The sequence below is a fragment of the Rousettus aegyptiacus genome, unplaced genomic scaffold (genome assembly GCF_014176215.1).
Source record: "Rousettus aegyptiacus isolate mRouAeg1 unplaced genomic scaffold, mRouAeg1.p scaffold_m13_p_17, whole genome shotgun sequence".
In the NCBI taxonomy this organism is placed as follows: domain Eukaryota; kingdom Metazoa; phylum Chordata; class Mammalia; order Chiroptera; family Pteropodidae; genus Rousettus; species Rousettus aegyptiacus.
Genome location: NW_023416292.1, coordinates 5766917 through 5785129, shown reverse-complemented (window position 1 = coordinate 5785129; position 18213 = coordinate 5766917). Strand labels below are relative to the sequence as shown.

General features: G+C 49.5%; 1 protein-coding gene across 4 annotated transcripts in view; it reads left to right on the top strand.

Moving 5' to 3' along the window:
• The window catches only part of PLXNA2 (plexin A2), a 197723-nt gene that overhangs the window by 123872 nt on the left and 55638 nt on the right, over positions 1-18213 (top strand). For all 4 annotated transcript variants that reach the window (XM_016150253.2, XM_016150259.2, XM_016150256.2 and 1 more), the window contains exons 5-9: positions 3036-3136; positions 6319-6442; positions 8206-8359; positions 8985-9081; positions 12124-12238. In XM_016150253.2, coding sequence (XP_016005739.2) covers positions 3036-3136; positions 6319-6442; positions 8206-8359; positions 8985-9081; positions 12124-12238 — 591 coding nt within the window. The remainder of the gene's footprint in view (positions 1-3035; positions 3137-6318; positions 6443-8205; positions 8360-8984; positions 9082-12123; positions 12239-18213) is intronic.

Here is an 18213-nt window from a genome sequence, read left to right as displayed (position 1 = left end):
CACATGAATATAGCAAAGTCGGAGAGCCCGTGGTAACATCTGACTTTGAGGGTCTCCTCCCAGTCCTTGTGACATTTCTTTTCTCTGGTTCGTGTATGACCATTAGACCTCTGAGGACAGAGTAAACTCAAGTTTTAGACACCACCCCTCCCCCCACCCAATAAGTTTCCTGTTTCACTTTGCTCTTCAACTCAGTATAAAAAAAAAAAAAAAAATCCCACCAGGAGGGCCCAGGAAACAGGAAAAATAGTTGTGCTGTTGGTTTCATGTTTGGGGAAGAACAGGGTTCTCACTATCTCCGTGGCACTTGGCGTGAAAGTGGGCTTTGTTGCTGGAGACACTGCTCCCATTCAGGGCCTCCTTGGCCAGCTGCTGAGAGCCGGGCTGTGTTTTGACAGACGGGCCGAATGCAATGCAGACAGTTGTTTTAATTTCCAGCCAGATGCAGACATCACTCACACAGAGCCCGAAATCCAAGAAAGGAAGGCCAGGCACTGGGCCGCTGCTCTCAGGCCTCAGCAGGCGGGTGGGAGGGGGCTGGCGGAAGCCCGCGCGAGGCTGGGGTCACAGACACCCTGAATTGCTGAGAGTCCCAGGCCCCGAGAGGCACACCAGGAGAGCGTCTGGCAAGCACCTGTCAGAAAGGTGCTTCTGGTAGGACGCGCAGGCCATGAGTCAGGGGTCAAAGTTTACTCCCGAAGGCGATGTGATATATCTGCGGCTGGTGGCAAAGGCTGGATGTTAATTTTTAACTGTACAAGTTACACAGGACAAAAATCATCAACCGCCTCAGGGAGGAGTTAGGTAAACTGTAGGAAACAGAATCCTGAATGTCAGAATTGGGAGGACTAGTGCAGCCTTCCTCCGAGGGCAGAGATCCTTTCACGGCCTCTGTCACTTTGACTCCTCTGACACTTCCCACCTGTGGGAGTTCCTTCCCGAAGCGAGGTCCGTTGCATGATTGGACAACCCTCACTCACTTCTGTAGAGCTTTCCTGAAACTTTTCTCCCATGCGTCTTATTGCAGTCACACTGCCTCCCTTCAAACACTGGAAAAGAGCCTCTACAGCCTCCTTGAGGGTCCCCTTCTTTGAGCTAAATAAACATCCCAGGTCCAGCAGCTGTATCTCAGATGCCACGTCTAGGTCGCACCCCATCGCGCTGTCACTTCTGGGAAGGGTGTCTGGTTGAGCAACACCCCTCTTGGGGCCGGCTGCAGACCTGAGCTGGGAACACCCCCGTGTGGGGCGGCCCCTCTCCATCCAGACCCTGTGTCCATTACTGGAGCCTGTGAGCAAATTAGCCCCTCCAGCTAGTCCATCACCCTGTCAGGTCATGTTGGACATAGAGCCAGCTCCAACCCTTGGCTCTGTGACGCATGAGCTACTTCAAACCAGGTATCCTCCAGCCTCCACTTGAACTATAAATTTTTAAAACCAAATTGCAAGATTTTACACTTATCCTTCCTGCATTTCGTGTTTTTATTATTAATGGGAGGTTGGGGATGTTTTAAGCTGATCATGTCACTTACAGAAAGGCCTTGACACACAGAACGTTGAGTGTTACGATGTGGTAGGAATGAGGGGGCCACCGACGGAGGAAAGCGAGGCTCCCAGGGCTGTTTCCTTTTATCATCCGGCCCATTTACATCCCGCCAGCCTCACCTCTCACCTCACCCACCCACAGTGCACCCTACACTTGTCTGTGATTACTTTTGCGCTTGGTAATCTCTCCGCTTGAAATGCCGTTCTAGGCCCACTCTCTCCTTGACTCACCCTTACATTCTTCCTCCTGACAGATCGAACGGGGCACCCCTCCTCTGAGCTCCCAAGGCCCCCAGGGCACACACGCCCATCCCAGACACAGTAGAGAAAGCTCTCTGTTTGTAATTACCCACTCCCGCTGGACCCTGAGCTCTGCAGGGGGGCAGGCTCGTGTCCCTGTTTCTTTCTCTAGTATCACAAGAGCTTGCACACAGTGACATCTGATAAACATTTGCTTCATGAGCAGTGTTAGACTCCATCCTGGGCCTCTCAGGGGGATGCTATGAAGGTGTCTCCATCAGATCTTTTGTCCCCCCACCGGAGGCAGAACACTGTGCTGCTGGACCACAGGTTGCATTTACACTTGAGCTCACATAGCAGTAGGTGGGGGACCTCTATGCCCTAAAAAATGAGAAGTCATTCCCAGCCCAGCAAATGTTTTTGCAGCCCAGCAGCCTCCTGCCCCAGTCAGCATATCAAATGGAAGACTTCAATCTCCCGATGCTCTTGCCCAGCGTTAATGTCACACACGCTGGGCAGGTAGGGGTGAGTGGCGTCCAAACAGACCCAGCTCAAGCCCTGCAGAGCCCCACCTGGAAGCCAGGGGGAGTTGGCAGGGGCTGTACTCTCTAGGGAGCAGGAGCTTGATCTGCAAATTCCCACTTTCCCCACCAAGATCGAATCAGACAGGCAGCTCATCTCTGTGGATGTTCCCATTTAGCCAGACTTTTCAAAGGATGGGAGATTTACTGGAGAAACTGAATGCAGACATCAGAGAATGGGATAATTGGATCCAGGTGGTATGTTTGGTTGGCTGTAAAGAGATTGTGCCATACGATGAATATTAGTTGATAGGAAAAGTTTCTCCTTCTTATCCTTTTTAAATGTTTTCTGTGCAGGCAGGATGTCTCACAAGCCCAGCTGAAAGCTCTTCAGAGACGAGTTGGTGGCACGCAATAGCCAATTAACAGAATTAACCCTTTTCAGCAGTGGCATGAGCAAACCCAGCTCTCACGAGGACCTTAGTAGTGCAGACGCTGGAGGTTTAGCTTCCAGCTCTGGGAGGGCGAGAAGCCTCGGCCTGCCACTGAGAAACACATTCCGCTTGGCCGTACCTGCCTGTGCCAGGCGAAAGATGAGAACATCGAGACCACCGATTCCCACCACCCCCAGTGTCTCCTCTAGAAGCAGTGACAGCGCAGGTGTGGGTAGATTATAGGCAAGCGAGGTGTCACTATTTGATCTAACGGTGCTCCTTCCTCTCTCTACCAGATCACCAGGGTCCCCGTGGAATCCTGTGAACAGTACACAACTTGTGGGGAGTGTCTGAGCTCGGGGGACCCTCACTGTGGCTGGTGTGCCCTGCACAACATGTAAGTTTGGGACCATTCTGAAAAGGGGCCTGGAATGCAGAAGACCAGGCACTTTCCTGGGAGGGTCGATGAGGGAGGTGACAGAGGTTTGCAGGGAGAGAGGAATTTCCTTCTTCTGAGCCATAACCGTAGCTCCAGTCGTGGCTGGAGAGGGAGAGAGGCAGGGGTGGGCCTTCCTTTTGGATGAGGTGCCTTTGCCTCTCAGTCTTTCATTCCACTTCCAAATTCTGCCCTCCCAGCCGCTCTCAAGTCTGTACCTTGTCAGTGTGGGGGAGGGTGGCGGTGTTGGGAGAACTCACAGGGGAAGCTGTAGAATTTCTAGGTTTTCCAAGAACCTCCTTGGTGCAGCCTGAACTGGGTGCCTCCCGCCACGAGTGTGCAGATAGCCATGCACTGGAGTTGGGAGGTTTGGACTCCAGTTAGCTGCTGTGTGACCCCACATGGCCCACTGACTGCTCTGGGCCCCCACTTCCCCATCACTCAATAGGGATAAGGCCAACTTCGCAGGTTAATTGTGAGGATCAAATGAAATAATAAATGCTCTGGAAATCAGGAAGCCCAGAACAGGCTACACAAATTAAAATAATTACTAGGGACCCGGAACTCTTGGGAGGACCCTTCTGGCCTCATTATTTCGTGATCCCAAGAAGTCTGCATTTCACTCCAACTGGCCTTACATCCCAATTCAGATACATCCTCTGCCATTGAATACCTGCTCAATACAAATGCAAAATTACACTAAACTTCCTAATTTGAGGAGCCCCTGTGGGAGAGAAGACTCAGAAGGCAGGAGCTGGCTAGGAATTCTGTTTCCCAGTAGAGTTGGAAACTCCGTGGCTCTGTGCCAGCCAGCAAAGCATCTCCATGAAATGTGCCGGGTTTGGGTTTGGGGCGGAGGCGGAGGCGAGGGCCAGAGTTCAGGGGCCGCTCAATAGCTCTTGGCTTCCAGCCTCTGCAGCAGGTGTTGGGAGGGCTCAGGGAGGGAGGGAGGGAGGGAAGCAGGCGCCTCGCAGTTGCAAACTCTGGACTGGATTTGAGCCCACAAAGACTGGGTCCCCTGCTTGGGTCTGAAGGAAAGAGACTCCTCAAAAAGTTTTGCAAAAAATGCTCTCACCAGAACCCAGAAAGTGAGCACCATTTATGTCAGACAAATGGTAAAGATGCTCTGTTGTGCCCAAGGAATGGACAAGGTGGCAAAAACTGGATTCCCTTCAGTGAAGCTGACCTGTTGGCCAGCTGGCTCTCACCTCTGAAGAACCCTGAAAGCTGCCTTCAGCTCCTTGCAAAATGTCCTGGGCTACCGGCCCTCTCATTAGGCAGTGGGCATGTCCAGCTGTACCCGCTCCCTGCTCCTGCCTGCCACGCCCGCCCTGCTTCTGGTGTAGGTGGTATTTCTCCCTTACGGAACACACCAAAATATAGACAGGGGATTGTCATTTATTCAACAGCAAGGACATCCACATTCCCCAACTTGTGCTAGTGCCTGCAAATCTGTCCACGCTGCCCGAGCCTCCTGGGGGCCCCAGACCGCCCCTGTCATCCTCCTGGTTGCGGTCAGCTGTGGGGACCAGAATGACTGAGCCACAGCATCGTCGTCTCAGATTTCCTCTGCCCTCTGAACTCCTTATCTACCCTCAGAACCTCCCTGCTACCTCTCCATCCAGCTACTCTGCCTGCCAAGAGCACGTGGGGAGCGGTCTTTTCCCCCCATTTATACCCTGAGGTTTCTCCTCTTCTGGTCACTCATTTTCACCATCCCCCTCCTGCAGTGCCCCCCCCCACCTGTGACCACCAGCCTGCCTTGGTACGGGGGATGAGGTGACAGTCCCACCGCCAGCTCAGGGCCCACATTCTGGACCTTAATGCAGGCAGAGGGCTGAGGGAGGTTGCTGAAGAGCCTCTGGGTCCGGGGAGATCTGAAACCTTCTGTCTCTTCTGTGTGCCTTGCTCTGGCGAGTGTGTTATTGTCTCCAAGGCTATTTATCTCCGTTAGGGCTGTTGCCATAAATAGTATGATAAAAAAGAGCCATTTCAGTGAGTCAATGAGATAAAGGCTCCAGTCAAGAGCTCACTTTAGAGCTATCTTAAGGATTCACTTAAACCTCCATAATTCTTTTCTTTGACAGCATTCATATTTAGATCCATTATGTGCCTGGAAAAGAAGAGGGGGAGGGGCTGGGCGGAGCTCGGGTGGGAATCGCAGCCCGACTGTGGAATCTGGTAGTGTCCTGTGGCTGTGGGAACACCAGTGTGTTCCCCTGTGACATAAGTGGCAACCAGGTGCTTCCACATGTAGGATCCACCGTAGCCACCTGCCACCATGGGCAGAGGAGCCTGGAAAAAGAGATAAAGATGTTGGGAGAAACAGCCACACAAGCTTTCTGACAGAGGCAGCCCTGGCTGCAACTCCTCGTCTGTCTCTCTCTCTCGAGGCATTATTTCACACCACAAACATCTATTTAAAATGTACTGTGTGACAGGTAGAAGATCTCAGTGGATAAAGCATGGTCCCTGCCTTCGAAAAGCTATTAATCCAGCCACGAGATCACGTGTACACTGCCCCACGCAGCTGAGACCCTGTCCATATTTTTAAATATTCCTGGAAGAGAATAATATCGTTATTATTATTATTATTATTATTATTATAAGGGCCAAGAAGCCATTCTCTAAGCACTGACTCATTTAATCCTTACAGCAGCCCTACGAAGTGAGGCGTTATCCTCATCATTTTACACTTGGGGAAACTGAGGCACGGAGCAATTAAGTAATTTTCCCAGGGGGCCACAGCCAGTAGACAGTAGCTCCGGGTTGGAACCCAGGTAGCCTGGCTCTAGAGTTTATGTTCCTAGCTTCTCGTGTGCTGCTCCTCAGACTCTCCACGCTTCCCTCCCTGCTTATTGAGCACCCTATATAAATGCTAGCTATCCAGAACTATGCTTTATGTCTAAACGACACCCCTCATGTTGGGGATTGATCCCACTTCCTCTGAGTCTGTCTTTAACTGTAATAGAGAGCACGTGGGAGGCACACAACCCTCTGGAATAAAAGATAGTCTTAATGAGAAGATCAGCCGCTGGCCTCGGACCCGGAGCCGCAAAACCCTCTTACTTACCCCTGGGGGACAATGGAGCCGAACAGAAGGGTCTCAGAAGCCTGACCTCTTATGAATCTGTCTGTGGCAGGTGCTCCCGCAGGGACAGGTGCCAACGGGCCTGGGAACCTAATCGATTTGCTGCCAGCATCAGCCAGTGCATGAGCCTGGAGGTGCACCCCAGCAGCATCTCTGTGTCTGAGCACAGCCGGCTGGTAGGTAACTCACCCAGGGGGACGGCGGTGGGAGCGCTGAGCACATACCTGTGTGGGTGGGTTCCTTTAACCCTCGAAAAAGTATCAGGAAATGGATTATGCTTTAAATGCTCCAAGGAAACTCTGTTTACAGAAAACCTGTGGCGACTCCTATTGTAAAGGGTGTAGTCATCCTCCATATTTCTTGCAAATTCATCATCCATTGATCTGTTTTTTAAACCTAGATTTTGCATTTAGTTACAAACATCTACAACATAATACAATCCAATAACGAATAACACGTTCTTTGGAACACGCTATATTTACAATCCTCTGCCGATGCCGTCTCTCACAGACCTAAGAGTTGCCCGTGTGTGTGCGTCAGACAGAGACAGACAGACAGAGACGGAGAGACCGAGACTTAGTTCATAGTGTGTGCTTAAGGAGAATATTACAGAGAATAAAATTGTCCTTAACCACCTGTTGAAGTGCATTCCAAAATATTTCATGTCCTCGGGCTCTGCACAGTTATTTCATTCTGAAGGTTTTATGAGCATTCACGAATGTTAATTAGTTAATGAACCTTCCAAGATTTCCGTTCGTTTATCCCCACCAGGAGGTTTTGGCTCCCATAGAGCTTAGGGAACAAACAGCAGAGTTTGTACCTAAGTCTTTGGGCCCCATGGAAACGAAACTGGGACAGAGATTCAGCAGCAAGCAAATGTATGGGGAGGCGAGGTGACACCCACTGTGACTGGGAAACCCACTACTAATAAATACCGCAGAGGAAGATAAAAGGAGACCGCCTCATCATGGCTCCCAACTTGGAGGCCACAGGGCTGTCGTCGCCGTGGACCCTTATGGGTCCTCCCACTGCCAGAGGGAGCCAGCCACATTTATTGTTTCAAATACCACTTAGACTTTATATTGTGGTAATTGAGTTCGAACTCATTTTCGAGTGCACTGAATTCAGAGTAGCGTCTTGCCATTAAATAGTTTCTCAATCGATGGATGCTTTCTATAGTCTAGGGTATTTTGACCATTCAGAGGAGGGTGTTCAAACTTGAAAAGGATGGACATCACTGGCCCAGGTCATTGGAACCTTTTATGGGTAACAGCTGCCATCATCCGTGCCGCGGGTGCCCCCTTCCCCACTTCCTCTGTCCCTGAGCGCCTTGCGAAGGCGCCGCCCTCCTCTAGGGGAGCTGTGGGCAAGCAGAGAGCCCAGGAGGGAGAGAGAAGCATGAGCTCCAGCAAACCCACCACCTTTGATAAGCAGCCTCTGAGAGTGAGGTCAGCCAGGGTGAGGAACTAGCTGTCCTCCACCAAACTGGTGATCTCCTGGGGAACCTCCAGGTTGGTGACATTTACTCTCTCAGGAGCCAAGGCTAAGGGCTTGTTGTGAAGGGCTCAGCCCATGACTTTTAAGTTTGCATGATTTCATGTCGAAATGAGCTGGACCTGGGTTGGATTTTGGTACCTTTCTCCCTAGTGTCCCTCCCTTCCCTCCACCTCTCTGCCCATTGCTTTCTAAGGCTGGACAAGCCTGAAAAATATAATATTAATAAAGACATTGACCCTGCACACCCTGGCAGCGCTACTGGGACTGTTCGGTGTCAGAGCCAGAAGGTCACCTTCACCAACACCCTTCTTTATAGATGAGGTCGGGGGAGATTAGTGAGCCAACAGCAACGGCAGGGCCAAGCCCAGGGGTCCTGAGCCCCCTAGGTTCTCCTCCTGTGGCATCGGCCCTTTGCGCCTGAGCCTCTTTGCTCCTCCCACAGCTCAGCCTGGTTGTGAGCGATGCTCCAGATCTGTCCATGGGCATCGCCTGTGCCTTTGGGAACCTGACAGAAGTGGAGGGGCAGGTGTCTGGGAGCCAGGTCATCTGCATCTCACCTGGGCCCAAGGATGTCCCTGTCATCCCTCTGGATCAAGGTAAGAAGTGTATGCCACGAGGGTCGCATTAAGGGCTGCCCTACCAGGGGTGTCAGGACTAGAGGACATAAGGAATGGGGGTGACAGGTACCCGCACAGAAGTTGCCTGTCCAAGTCTCACTATGCTCAGCATCAATATGGACTTAATAACAAGTTCGAAAGCAAACTGTCATGCCCCAAAGAGAAATTCAGGAAGACTGAAATCCTTTGCTTTTGGGGGGGAGGGGTTAAGTGTATAAAAATGTTTCTAGACCCCCTGTTCCCTTCCAGAAATGGCAGTGGCTTCAGCTGGTGGTTTTCAGCGGGGTTCTCTCCACAAAACTTTGGTACCAAGGGATTCTGGCCTAATACTCCTAAGAGTCTTTCAGCAATTGAACTTGCCTGCCCAAGGCAAGGGGCTCTGTGGGACCTGATTGAGTTCTTCCTCCCTGAGTGAGGGTATGAATGAGGGTGTCTGAGTCTCAGTGATGTGCTGGCCATCAGCAGGACGACCAGGACTGTCTTGGGAAGCGATGATTCTGGCAGGTTCCATCTACCATCTGAGGCCTGCAGTAGCTGAATGATTTACCCTCAGAATCTCCACAGGGACCCCAGGACCACCCCCTCTTTTTTTTTTTTTTTCCAGACTGGTTTGGGCTAGAACTGCAGCTGAGATCCAAGGAGACAGGGAAGATATTTGTCAGCACAGAGTTCAAGTTCTACAACTGCAGTGCCCACCAACTGTAAGTACACGTCAGGAAGAGCCCTGCCCTGGGCTAGACATGGGTGTGGGTCCCTCTAGGCTCCAGTCATGTCCTGTCCACCTCACAGTCTGCCTTCCGGGGCCTGGCACGTCGTCTGGAACAGAGTATGCTCTCCGTAAATGTTACTTTTCAGTTCTATCCAGTTACAGTAACCTGAAAGGCCATCACTCTCCATAACTTCTGAGCTTATTCAGGTTCCCTTGCCCACCCCCAGACCTACAAAACACCTTACCCCCAACTCTCAAGCTAGGACAATAAAAAGGTCATGGCCAAGGAACCATAAGAAAATTTCTCCATTTTTGACCGATTGGTGATGGCTTTGAACTTAGAGATTGACAGTGAGTGGAGTTTAGACATTTTATCTGTGACCAAGTGAAGAGGGACTCAGAGATAGGAGCCAGCTGTGCACACAAGTTACCCGCAGAGGGGGGACGGGGGTGGGGCAAAAGGGGCTGGGCTGGCAGGGGGACAGGGGGCTCTAATTCCACCGTGGCCCAAACCCAGCCTTCAACTTTTCAGAGACAAAGGGGAAACCAGTCCAAATAAGCAGCCTCTAGGGGGGCTCGAGTACGGCTCAGCTCTCCTCACCAGCCGTCTCCGACAGCAGCTTGCCTCCCAAAGGATGCCCACAAGCTCTGAGAGCCTACAGCTGTGCTGGAAGCTGGGAGCATTTCTTTAGTGAAAACCAGGGACAGGAGTAGTGGAGAGACCCATATTTAGTTTCCGCCGATCCTCTCCAGAAGAGAAACTGAGACTTCTTCCATACAAACTGGGAACACTGGCCACGGGACCAGTGACCTTGGACATTCAGGAAGGAGAGAGGTTATACAACTCCATACTGGAGGGAGCGGTAATTGAGAATATTCCGTGGACCAATCCTTCCCCTTACCCAGGACAGGGACAGCCTGAGTTCTACAAAATAGGCAGAACTCCAAGGCATCCAGTCTGTGAGGTCCAGGCTGTGGGTACAATGGGCATCCATGTGGGAAGAGTCTGTTTTCAGCTGAGCCTGAAAGGATTCTTCAGCCCTTAAAAAAGACAAACAAGCCATTCTTCCCTAGTCTCCCCTTTTCTGATCTTGATTTTCATGAACAGAATCACCTCCTAGAGTTCTAGGGCCTGCATCGTAGTTAAGGAAGGAGACATAGCTGAGCTCCATTGGGTCAGATCAACAGATGTGCTGAGAAAGACAAGACTGAGTGGTAAAAATGGCCTTGGGGGAGACGCCGGAGCAGGGCAGTAAGTGGCTGAAGTCAAAACAGACGAAATTGCCCACTAACCACTGCATTCCAATCCCAGCTGGCCGTGTTCCGGGAAATGTAAGCATCTTGGGAAAAGAACCTCCCAACCTCCTTCTCAAACTCTAGCACGGCGGTGATGGAATCTGTAGTTTGTGAGAGCATCCTCATCTCCACGGCAGTCCAGTGTGATGTCACTACTTTCAACCATGTATTGCTATGGCAACAGAGATGCTGTCATGGGCAGCAACTATTAGCAAAAAAAAAGGCAGGTATCCTTGACAGCACAGATTCCATTATCTTATTGCCAAAAACTATCTTAGCTTTCTCTACTCTTGACAGTCGTAGTAAAAAGTCGCAGAATCGAGTTCAATCCTCCCCTTTTAATGTGGTAAACTGAGGCCCTCACAGATTAAGTGCTGCAACAAAGTTCACAAAATAAGTCAATGGACAAGGCAGGCTTAGAACCCGTTTCATCATCCTTGGTCCATTTTCATTATTTACTTGCTGAATCCTAAGGTGTTAGCAAGAATCCATCAATATGGCCTAAGCTCAGAAATGAAACAATTCTGGGCATATCCAGAAGGGGTTAAAAATGATTGGTATGGGAGGAGATAAAGTGTAGATGGGCTAATTCACTCAACACACCATGGCATGTCAGCCAACGACCCCCCTGGATAGAGCCCCATCCGCCCAAATGTAATGACAGCTCCCACCAGGTGGCGCCAGATTGCACACCAGGTGGTGTCCCTTCCGGGTTGTCTAGTGAGAGACTAGGCTAGGAGTACTAGCAAGGAGCAGGAAGACCAACCCCACCCACAAAATCCATTTCCATTATAATGTTCTGATCACACACAGAGAGTGAAAATAATACACAGCCTGCAGGTGAAAAGGAGAAAAGGAAATGCTCATCTTGGCAAGAATCGCAAGGCACACACGTAGCCTATTGCTACCTATGCCTGGCTGCTTGGAGAGTGGGACGGAGTTACCATTTAATACTGTTTACCGCCCCCACAAAGCCCAGTAACACAGGTGATATGAACCAATTGTTAACACTCAAATGTGACTTAAGCGTTTGAAATAACAGGTACCTGAAAATAATACATTTAGCATTGTATTTTTTAAAACTATTTCCTATTCATTATCTTGTTTGATGCTACATAGTCCTGTGGAGTAGACAGGAAAGTTTGATTACAAACAGAAGAAGGAATTCCAATTCAGAAGGTGAAATGACTTACTGAGGGTGACCCCAGGGACCGTGGCAGAGGCAAGGCCTGGAATCAGATCTGCCCAATTTCTATCCCTATACTTTTTCGTCTCTTCTGTCTTATAAGTGGTGGTATGCTGGTAAATGTTTAACCAGCAGCATTCAGGAAACAACAACAACAACAACCTCAAATGTAGCATTTGCCAATTTTTATGTTGTAAATACTCCCTCTGTGGCCAATTTCAAACTATCAACATAATGCCAACCCACTTGCAAAATTCCTGAAGATGTAAATAATCGGCTCTCATGAACCAATACAGGCCAGCTCTCACACACCACTGCTTTGTAAGTTACATTATTCCCGCTCTGGACTCATTTGTTTTTCAATTCTCTTGTCCCATGAGGATCTTGGAGGGAGAAACCACAATTCTCGGTGTTGGGGAAATGGCGTGGGGATCTACCCTCCCGGGAGTGAGACTAGGACGACAGACTCCGACAGGGTACCTGGGCTCCCCGGTGCCTCGCCTTCCCCCTCTGCTCTGTTCTCTTTGCCTCTCACTGTGTCCGTCTTTGCAGGTGCCTGTCTTGCGTCAACAGCGCCTTCCGCTGCCATTGGTGCAAGTATCGCAACCTCTGCACTCACGACCCCACCACCTGCTCCTTCCAGGAAGGCCGGATCAATATTTCGGAGGTAAGCAGGGCTCACCTTGGCATGGCAACGTTCCCAGTGGATCTGAGTGGCCTCCATTTTCAGATGGTCAGTCCAACAGCTCTTCCATCTCGGCCTTCTTCCAGAGAATCTACAGGTTAGAAAGCCCTGTTATTATAAAGCTCAAAAAGTGGCAGGAAATAACTCAGAGGCAGAGAAGTGTGCTGTATCTACTAGACTTCTAAGATTCTGTGCATTCAAAAGCTTGAGGGTTGAGACTAAAAACTCAGAGGAAACGTATCCAACCAAACAGACCCCTGGTCTAGAATAGTGTAGTGAATGGCATTTATTCTTTGAGTCTAAGCCCTTTGCTTGGCTACAGACATAGTCTAGTTCAATAGAACATTCGCTCTCAGCCGTTCTTCCATGCCAACCTCTCTTCCAAGTGTAAAATTCAATGGTTCTTTGACTCTGATGTATGACTGCATGGGTGGCCTTATAGAAAGAGAGAGTCAGCTGGTGAAAAGAACCAGGCCTTGCTGAGAGTCCCATTTCATTATATAGTCAATATTTCATCCCTAAGGTCTGACCCACCTTCGTATTCAACACAGTGAAAAAAATTTGCTTCTCTTTCCAATGAATATTCCATCCAAAGATTATTCAGCGATGTTGGCTTTCTTATGTATTCACAGCCTACCTTAGGGCAGGGCTCCCTGCCCTTCTTGTGTCGAATGTGTTTCACACCCCAAGGTGACCAGTTGTTTGGGTTTGAACGATGATAGAGACTTTATGTACTCATACAAATCCACGTGTGCGTATACACACATCCCCTCTTGTTCCACTTTTTAGGAAACCCACAAATGTAAATAAGTAACAGGGTAGCATTTGCGTTTACTGCTGTGACCTTTCTATGCACATCTCCCTCTTGCACTAGCTTACAAGCTCCTTGAAAAGAAAGGCTACAATCTTTAACTCCTCGGTGCTTTCTTAGTGAATGTAGGGTGCATTCATGAAAGAATGGATGAACCAACGACCGCTTTACCCAGGTGCCGCTGATAGGAAAGGGTTCCTTGGATCCACTTGTCTAAGAGTTCAGGAAATAGAATTTCATATGTCTTCAAATCTTGATAGAAGTGCTGCTTGCTTCCATGGATAAACATAAGAAAGTAGGACTCGATATACATATATGAAATTATCACAATTTATAAAGCTAAATTTTTTTAAAGCTAAAAAAAATTTTTAATTAAAATAAAACAAAAAAGTAGGCCTTGAAAAGTTTCCCAAACAGAAACTCATGGCCTTGAACTCTTCTTAGTTTCTGAAGCAATGTATGTTATATTCAGCCAGAAAAATGGAATTCGCTCGTCTTAAACATAGATGGTGCCCACAGGTGGCACTTCAGGCAGACGTGTTCCCAGGTACCTCAGCACGATGGAACCAGCTATCTAGTGCCCTGAACACCTTTGAGAAAAGGATCTTCCTCTAGCCAGTTGCTATGCTTTGACATAGCTGACCGGAAAGCAGTGCGTGGGTCTTAATGGACCCTGGAAATTCATCCCAGCCCTGGGATTCTGGAAGAGCATGAAACTGCTTTCAGCCCCATCTTCTCGCTCATAGTAAAAACCTAAGAGCTGAAGGTGCGTAGTGGGGGCGGTGGACCCAGCCTGGGAGCTAATAGAAGAATGATGGAGGGAGGCGAGGCGGGCCAGGAAGAGCAGAAGCCACGGGAAAACGTGCTCAGAGCAAAGGCCAGCCAGTGAAGGGCCAGGGTAAACAGTCTCCGAGACTGACCTTCGCACTGGCCACTTCTAAACTTCTAAGTTCCTTAATAACGTAAAGTGAGGTGGACCACAGAACACAGAGAGACAGGGTGAAGTGCAGATCTCGACAAGAAAGAGCAGCTGCTGCATTTTCTCCTAGGGGCTCCCCCTCGGGCAAGAGAAACCCAAAGCCAAGGCTGAAAGCGCCCGCAGCTGGAGTGAGGGCAGGAGTGTCACAGAGCAAGACAAATAAACTGCCGGGCGTGGAGGCCGGAGGGCTGAGCCCAGAAGGCTAATTGGAAACATGCGGGCCTCTCTCGTGCCCTGTAGTTCCCTCTCAGCCAGGGGGGTGAGATCAGGCGTCCCAGAGAGCTGGGCCTGAGAGATGCTATGACCCACCCCGCCCTCCTCTGCACCTCCCCGCCCAGCCACACACACACACACACACACACACACACACGCACACACACACGCGCACACACGCACGCACACACAGTTCAGGAAAGAGGCCTGGGGGTAAATCCAGAGGCTTCCTATCTTCTTTTAGTTTCATTTTCTGTCCTTAATGTCGGCTCCCGGGGGTGGGAGAGGTGCCTTTGTCTCCCCGCCCAGCCCATCTTCCCAAGAATAAGGCAAACTACTTACTGCTCTCTTTCTGCTAATACACCCGACCCAGGCAGGGCAGGCCCTGAAGGGCGGTGAGGGGACCCCAGACTCCATCTGGCTCCTGATTTTTCTGCAGAAAGGAAATAGGGTGTAGGCCCCCAGCAAGGTTGCTCGGCCGATTCTCTCAGCTTTCTCCAAGTACTGCTTTACCTCTCAGACACTCACACATCCCAGCGGAGAGATCCCACGCCCTGCTCTCTGCTGTCCAAGGCTCTGCTTTTGGGAGCCCCATTCCTTAAAATGTGGGGAACAGCAAAGGTGCACGTGTCCCGCTTCGGTGAGGTTCCCCTGACTCTATTAGATAGAGTCCTACCTGATGGCTTCAGGTTATTCTGGGGACTAGAAATACCTCAGGTATCTCTTTGGGGTTCCTAGACTATCTCTTTTACACTTCCAGTAAGGCCTCCCTAACCTTAAATCAAAATTTTATGTCTCTGTGCTTCCTAGAAACAACACACAACTGATTGCTCCATTGATTTACATAGCGACATTAACGTGTCACATTTGTAATTGTCTCGCACATGTGACAGGAGTTCTCAGAGTGCGTGGGTGGGGGCGGGGGAGCAGCAGCAGCAGCATCACCTGGGAACTTGTTAGAAATTCAAATCGTCGGGCCCCGTCCCGGGTTAGCCTGAAGACTGAGAACCACTGACATATGGCATCTCGATTGATTCTCGCAACAGACCTGCGAGAATTTCTTTCACATAATTCATATTTGACGTATATAGTAACCAAGATGCTGAAAATTTAGGGCGTTTGCCTACGGCTACAGAGAACTCGGGAATCCAAAAAGGCTGAGCACAGTATGCTTTCTGCAGAAAATCAGGATCAGTTAGCGCATTTGTCTGCATGGCCACGGCCGCACTTGGGGACCTGAGATCAATCTGGCCCTATGCTGTTGATCGTGAAGGTTCAAGGTGCCAAAGGACCAGCACGAATCCATCTCCACAGATGGAGAAACTGCCCACGGCAGACGGGTTGGTGGTGCCACATCCAGATACAAAGACAGCCAGCACGTGAGGCAAATCTGCCCACTTCTTTCCAGAGGGCTGATGGACCAGTTCCACGCTTAGATGCGACAACAAAGAACTGCCGTGCTGGAGTGAATGCACTTCACAAATAAACACGTTAGTAGCAAACATTTATGGAGTGCTTATTATATATGCAACATTTTAATACATGTATATGTAATGCCATTTAATCTACTCTGTGAAATGGATTGTATTACAGATGAATAAACAGATTTAGGTACATGCACAGGAGAAATATGCAATAATATTAATACATATCAATGACGACATAGTTTCACATCCTGCTTTCATGCAACCTAATGTCACCAGGTTTCATTGGCCCCATTTTCTTGATGAGGAAACTGAATTTCAGTTGAACCATCTCTTGAGCTCTTTTAAGGTCATGAACTAAACCTTTTCACTGCTCAGAGCACAGCAGGTCTCTACTGGGACCCCCAGAATCTCTCTACCTTTCTGGGCCGGATCAAGCTGTGTGACATGGTGTTAGCAAGCAGTATGCTCGGGAGTATGTACGGCTTTCAGCTTTAAAAGCTCGTCTCCCTCCATGGCTAAACCAGGCCTAGTGAGATGTAGATACATAAATATCTTCTTTATGCCCTGTCCCAGGGGAAAGATAGAACTAAATAAATCCGATTAGCTTCCCAGGATGCTGGCTGCTCTCTCTCTTTGAAGTCCAGTAGGTGAAGATAATGCCGTTTTCACATGGGAGAAGCCGTTTCCGAGGGCTGAAGGGTCCCCAGCACTGAGGGCTGGTGACGCACAGCTACACAGGGCGGCAGTGTGGCCCTAACATCGCCGGGCGCCTGAGCCAGGGCCCTGCCCTCCCAGCGGTGTGTCTCCTCCTCCCAGCCTCCCCCCACCCCTGGGACACCCAAGTAGAGCATCTGTTCACCTTGATGGAAACTCAGATGGCTGCTAAGGAGGCGATGCTGCTGCCGGTTGGCCTAGAGACAGAGAGGAATAGGATGACCTAAAGAGGTCGATCAGGACGCGGGGGACGAGCAGCAACGAAGGGTGTTTTACCACTGTCGGCGGCAGCACTTCCGTGCCTCTGTCGAAGCACAGCGTGATGGTTTGCTCTCTTGGTCTTAGAACAGGAACCGTGTGTGCGTGTGTACACATATTACATGCACACGTGTGTTCATGTGCACGTGTGCACACGCACTCACAGAGGCAAACAGGAAGTGGCCTCATGGCAGCTGATGAGACACGTCACCTCCCTCAAGCCTCGCGGTGTTGAAGTTCCAGCAGCCCGGCAGCTGCCTCAGCCCTCGCCGCTACGTTTCCATCCACGACTCACTGCCCCCGCCCCATGACTATACTCCCCAGAGCCATCCCACAACCCACAGGCCCCGTGTCTCCTCCTGTTACCCAGAAAGAAGCGAGTGGACCTGGGCACAGACCACTTAAATCTGACTCTCTTTGGCCTGAGAAAAACAGCCAAGTACACAAGCAAACCGTAAGGCATCCTTATCTGCTGTGGCAATCTTGGAACCTGTTCGGGAAGCCCCCAACCATCGTCTTTAAATTAGTCCCAAAAGATCTGAAACAGCAGGCCATGGAAATTTTTGTAAAATTTTAGCGTCTCTAAAACAAACAAACAAACAAAACCACTAAGAGTCCTCATAAAGTCTCTTCTTATGATGCTTCGACCTCCATGCTGAACCAGACTTACCCCAGACAAAGAGAGGAGGATGTGTACACACGTGTGTGTGATAAGTATATACATAATAAAATACATATAGTTACTTTTTGTGTGCGAAAGTTAAAAATGATTCTACAATCTCATTTACTAACCCAAAACATCACACTTCCAAAGGCACGTCTTTAAGACAATTCAAATTTGAATTTGTTCTCTGGGCTCATTAGAGATGAAGAACAACTGATCATCATTTATAATGTGCAACCAGTTCTAAGTCTAAAAATCTCCTCTCTCTCTCTCTTTCATACACACACCTCATTATACCTCAGCCATATTTCTAGTCTAAATTAAAATTCTAATTTATTAGATTTGATGGAGATTTTTTAGCTACTACAGGAAGTAATGCCTCCTTTTCCATGGGGTGCTTGTTTCCCTAAAGTGGTATTTATTTTTTTTTCTTGGCTGTAAATATATAAAAGACTCTGTCAAGAGTATCCTCAGGGAATGAAAGCGAAAGTGCAGTAAAGAGCGAGTTTCTGAGTTGGCAGCTCGAGTGACGGGCTTCTGAACAGAGACCCATCTGTTCTGGGTCGATCCCGTCTCATGTGAAAATCTCGCCTGCTTGGTGTCCTCAGATGCAGTTGGCCTGTAGGCGAGGGACAGCCTCGGTGTCCCTGGAGGTTCATCCAGGTCATCCCAGATAGGTTCCTATGGGAGGTTTCTCCTGGACCCAGCTTGCCACAAATCCTCAGCTTCCTAAATAGACACAGACATGCCAATTTGATAATTGTGCGACTCTAGAAACAATGACCATTTCCAACCCCAGCTTTGGTCATCAAACCCCCTCTCAAGTCTATTAATGTCCGGAAGTCAGGGCTTTCCCCTTCTCTGTGAAGAATCTAGAGAGTTGGATTCTAG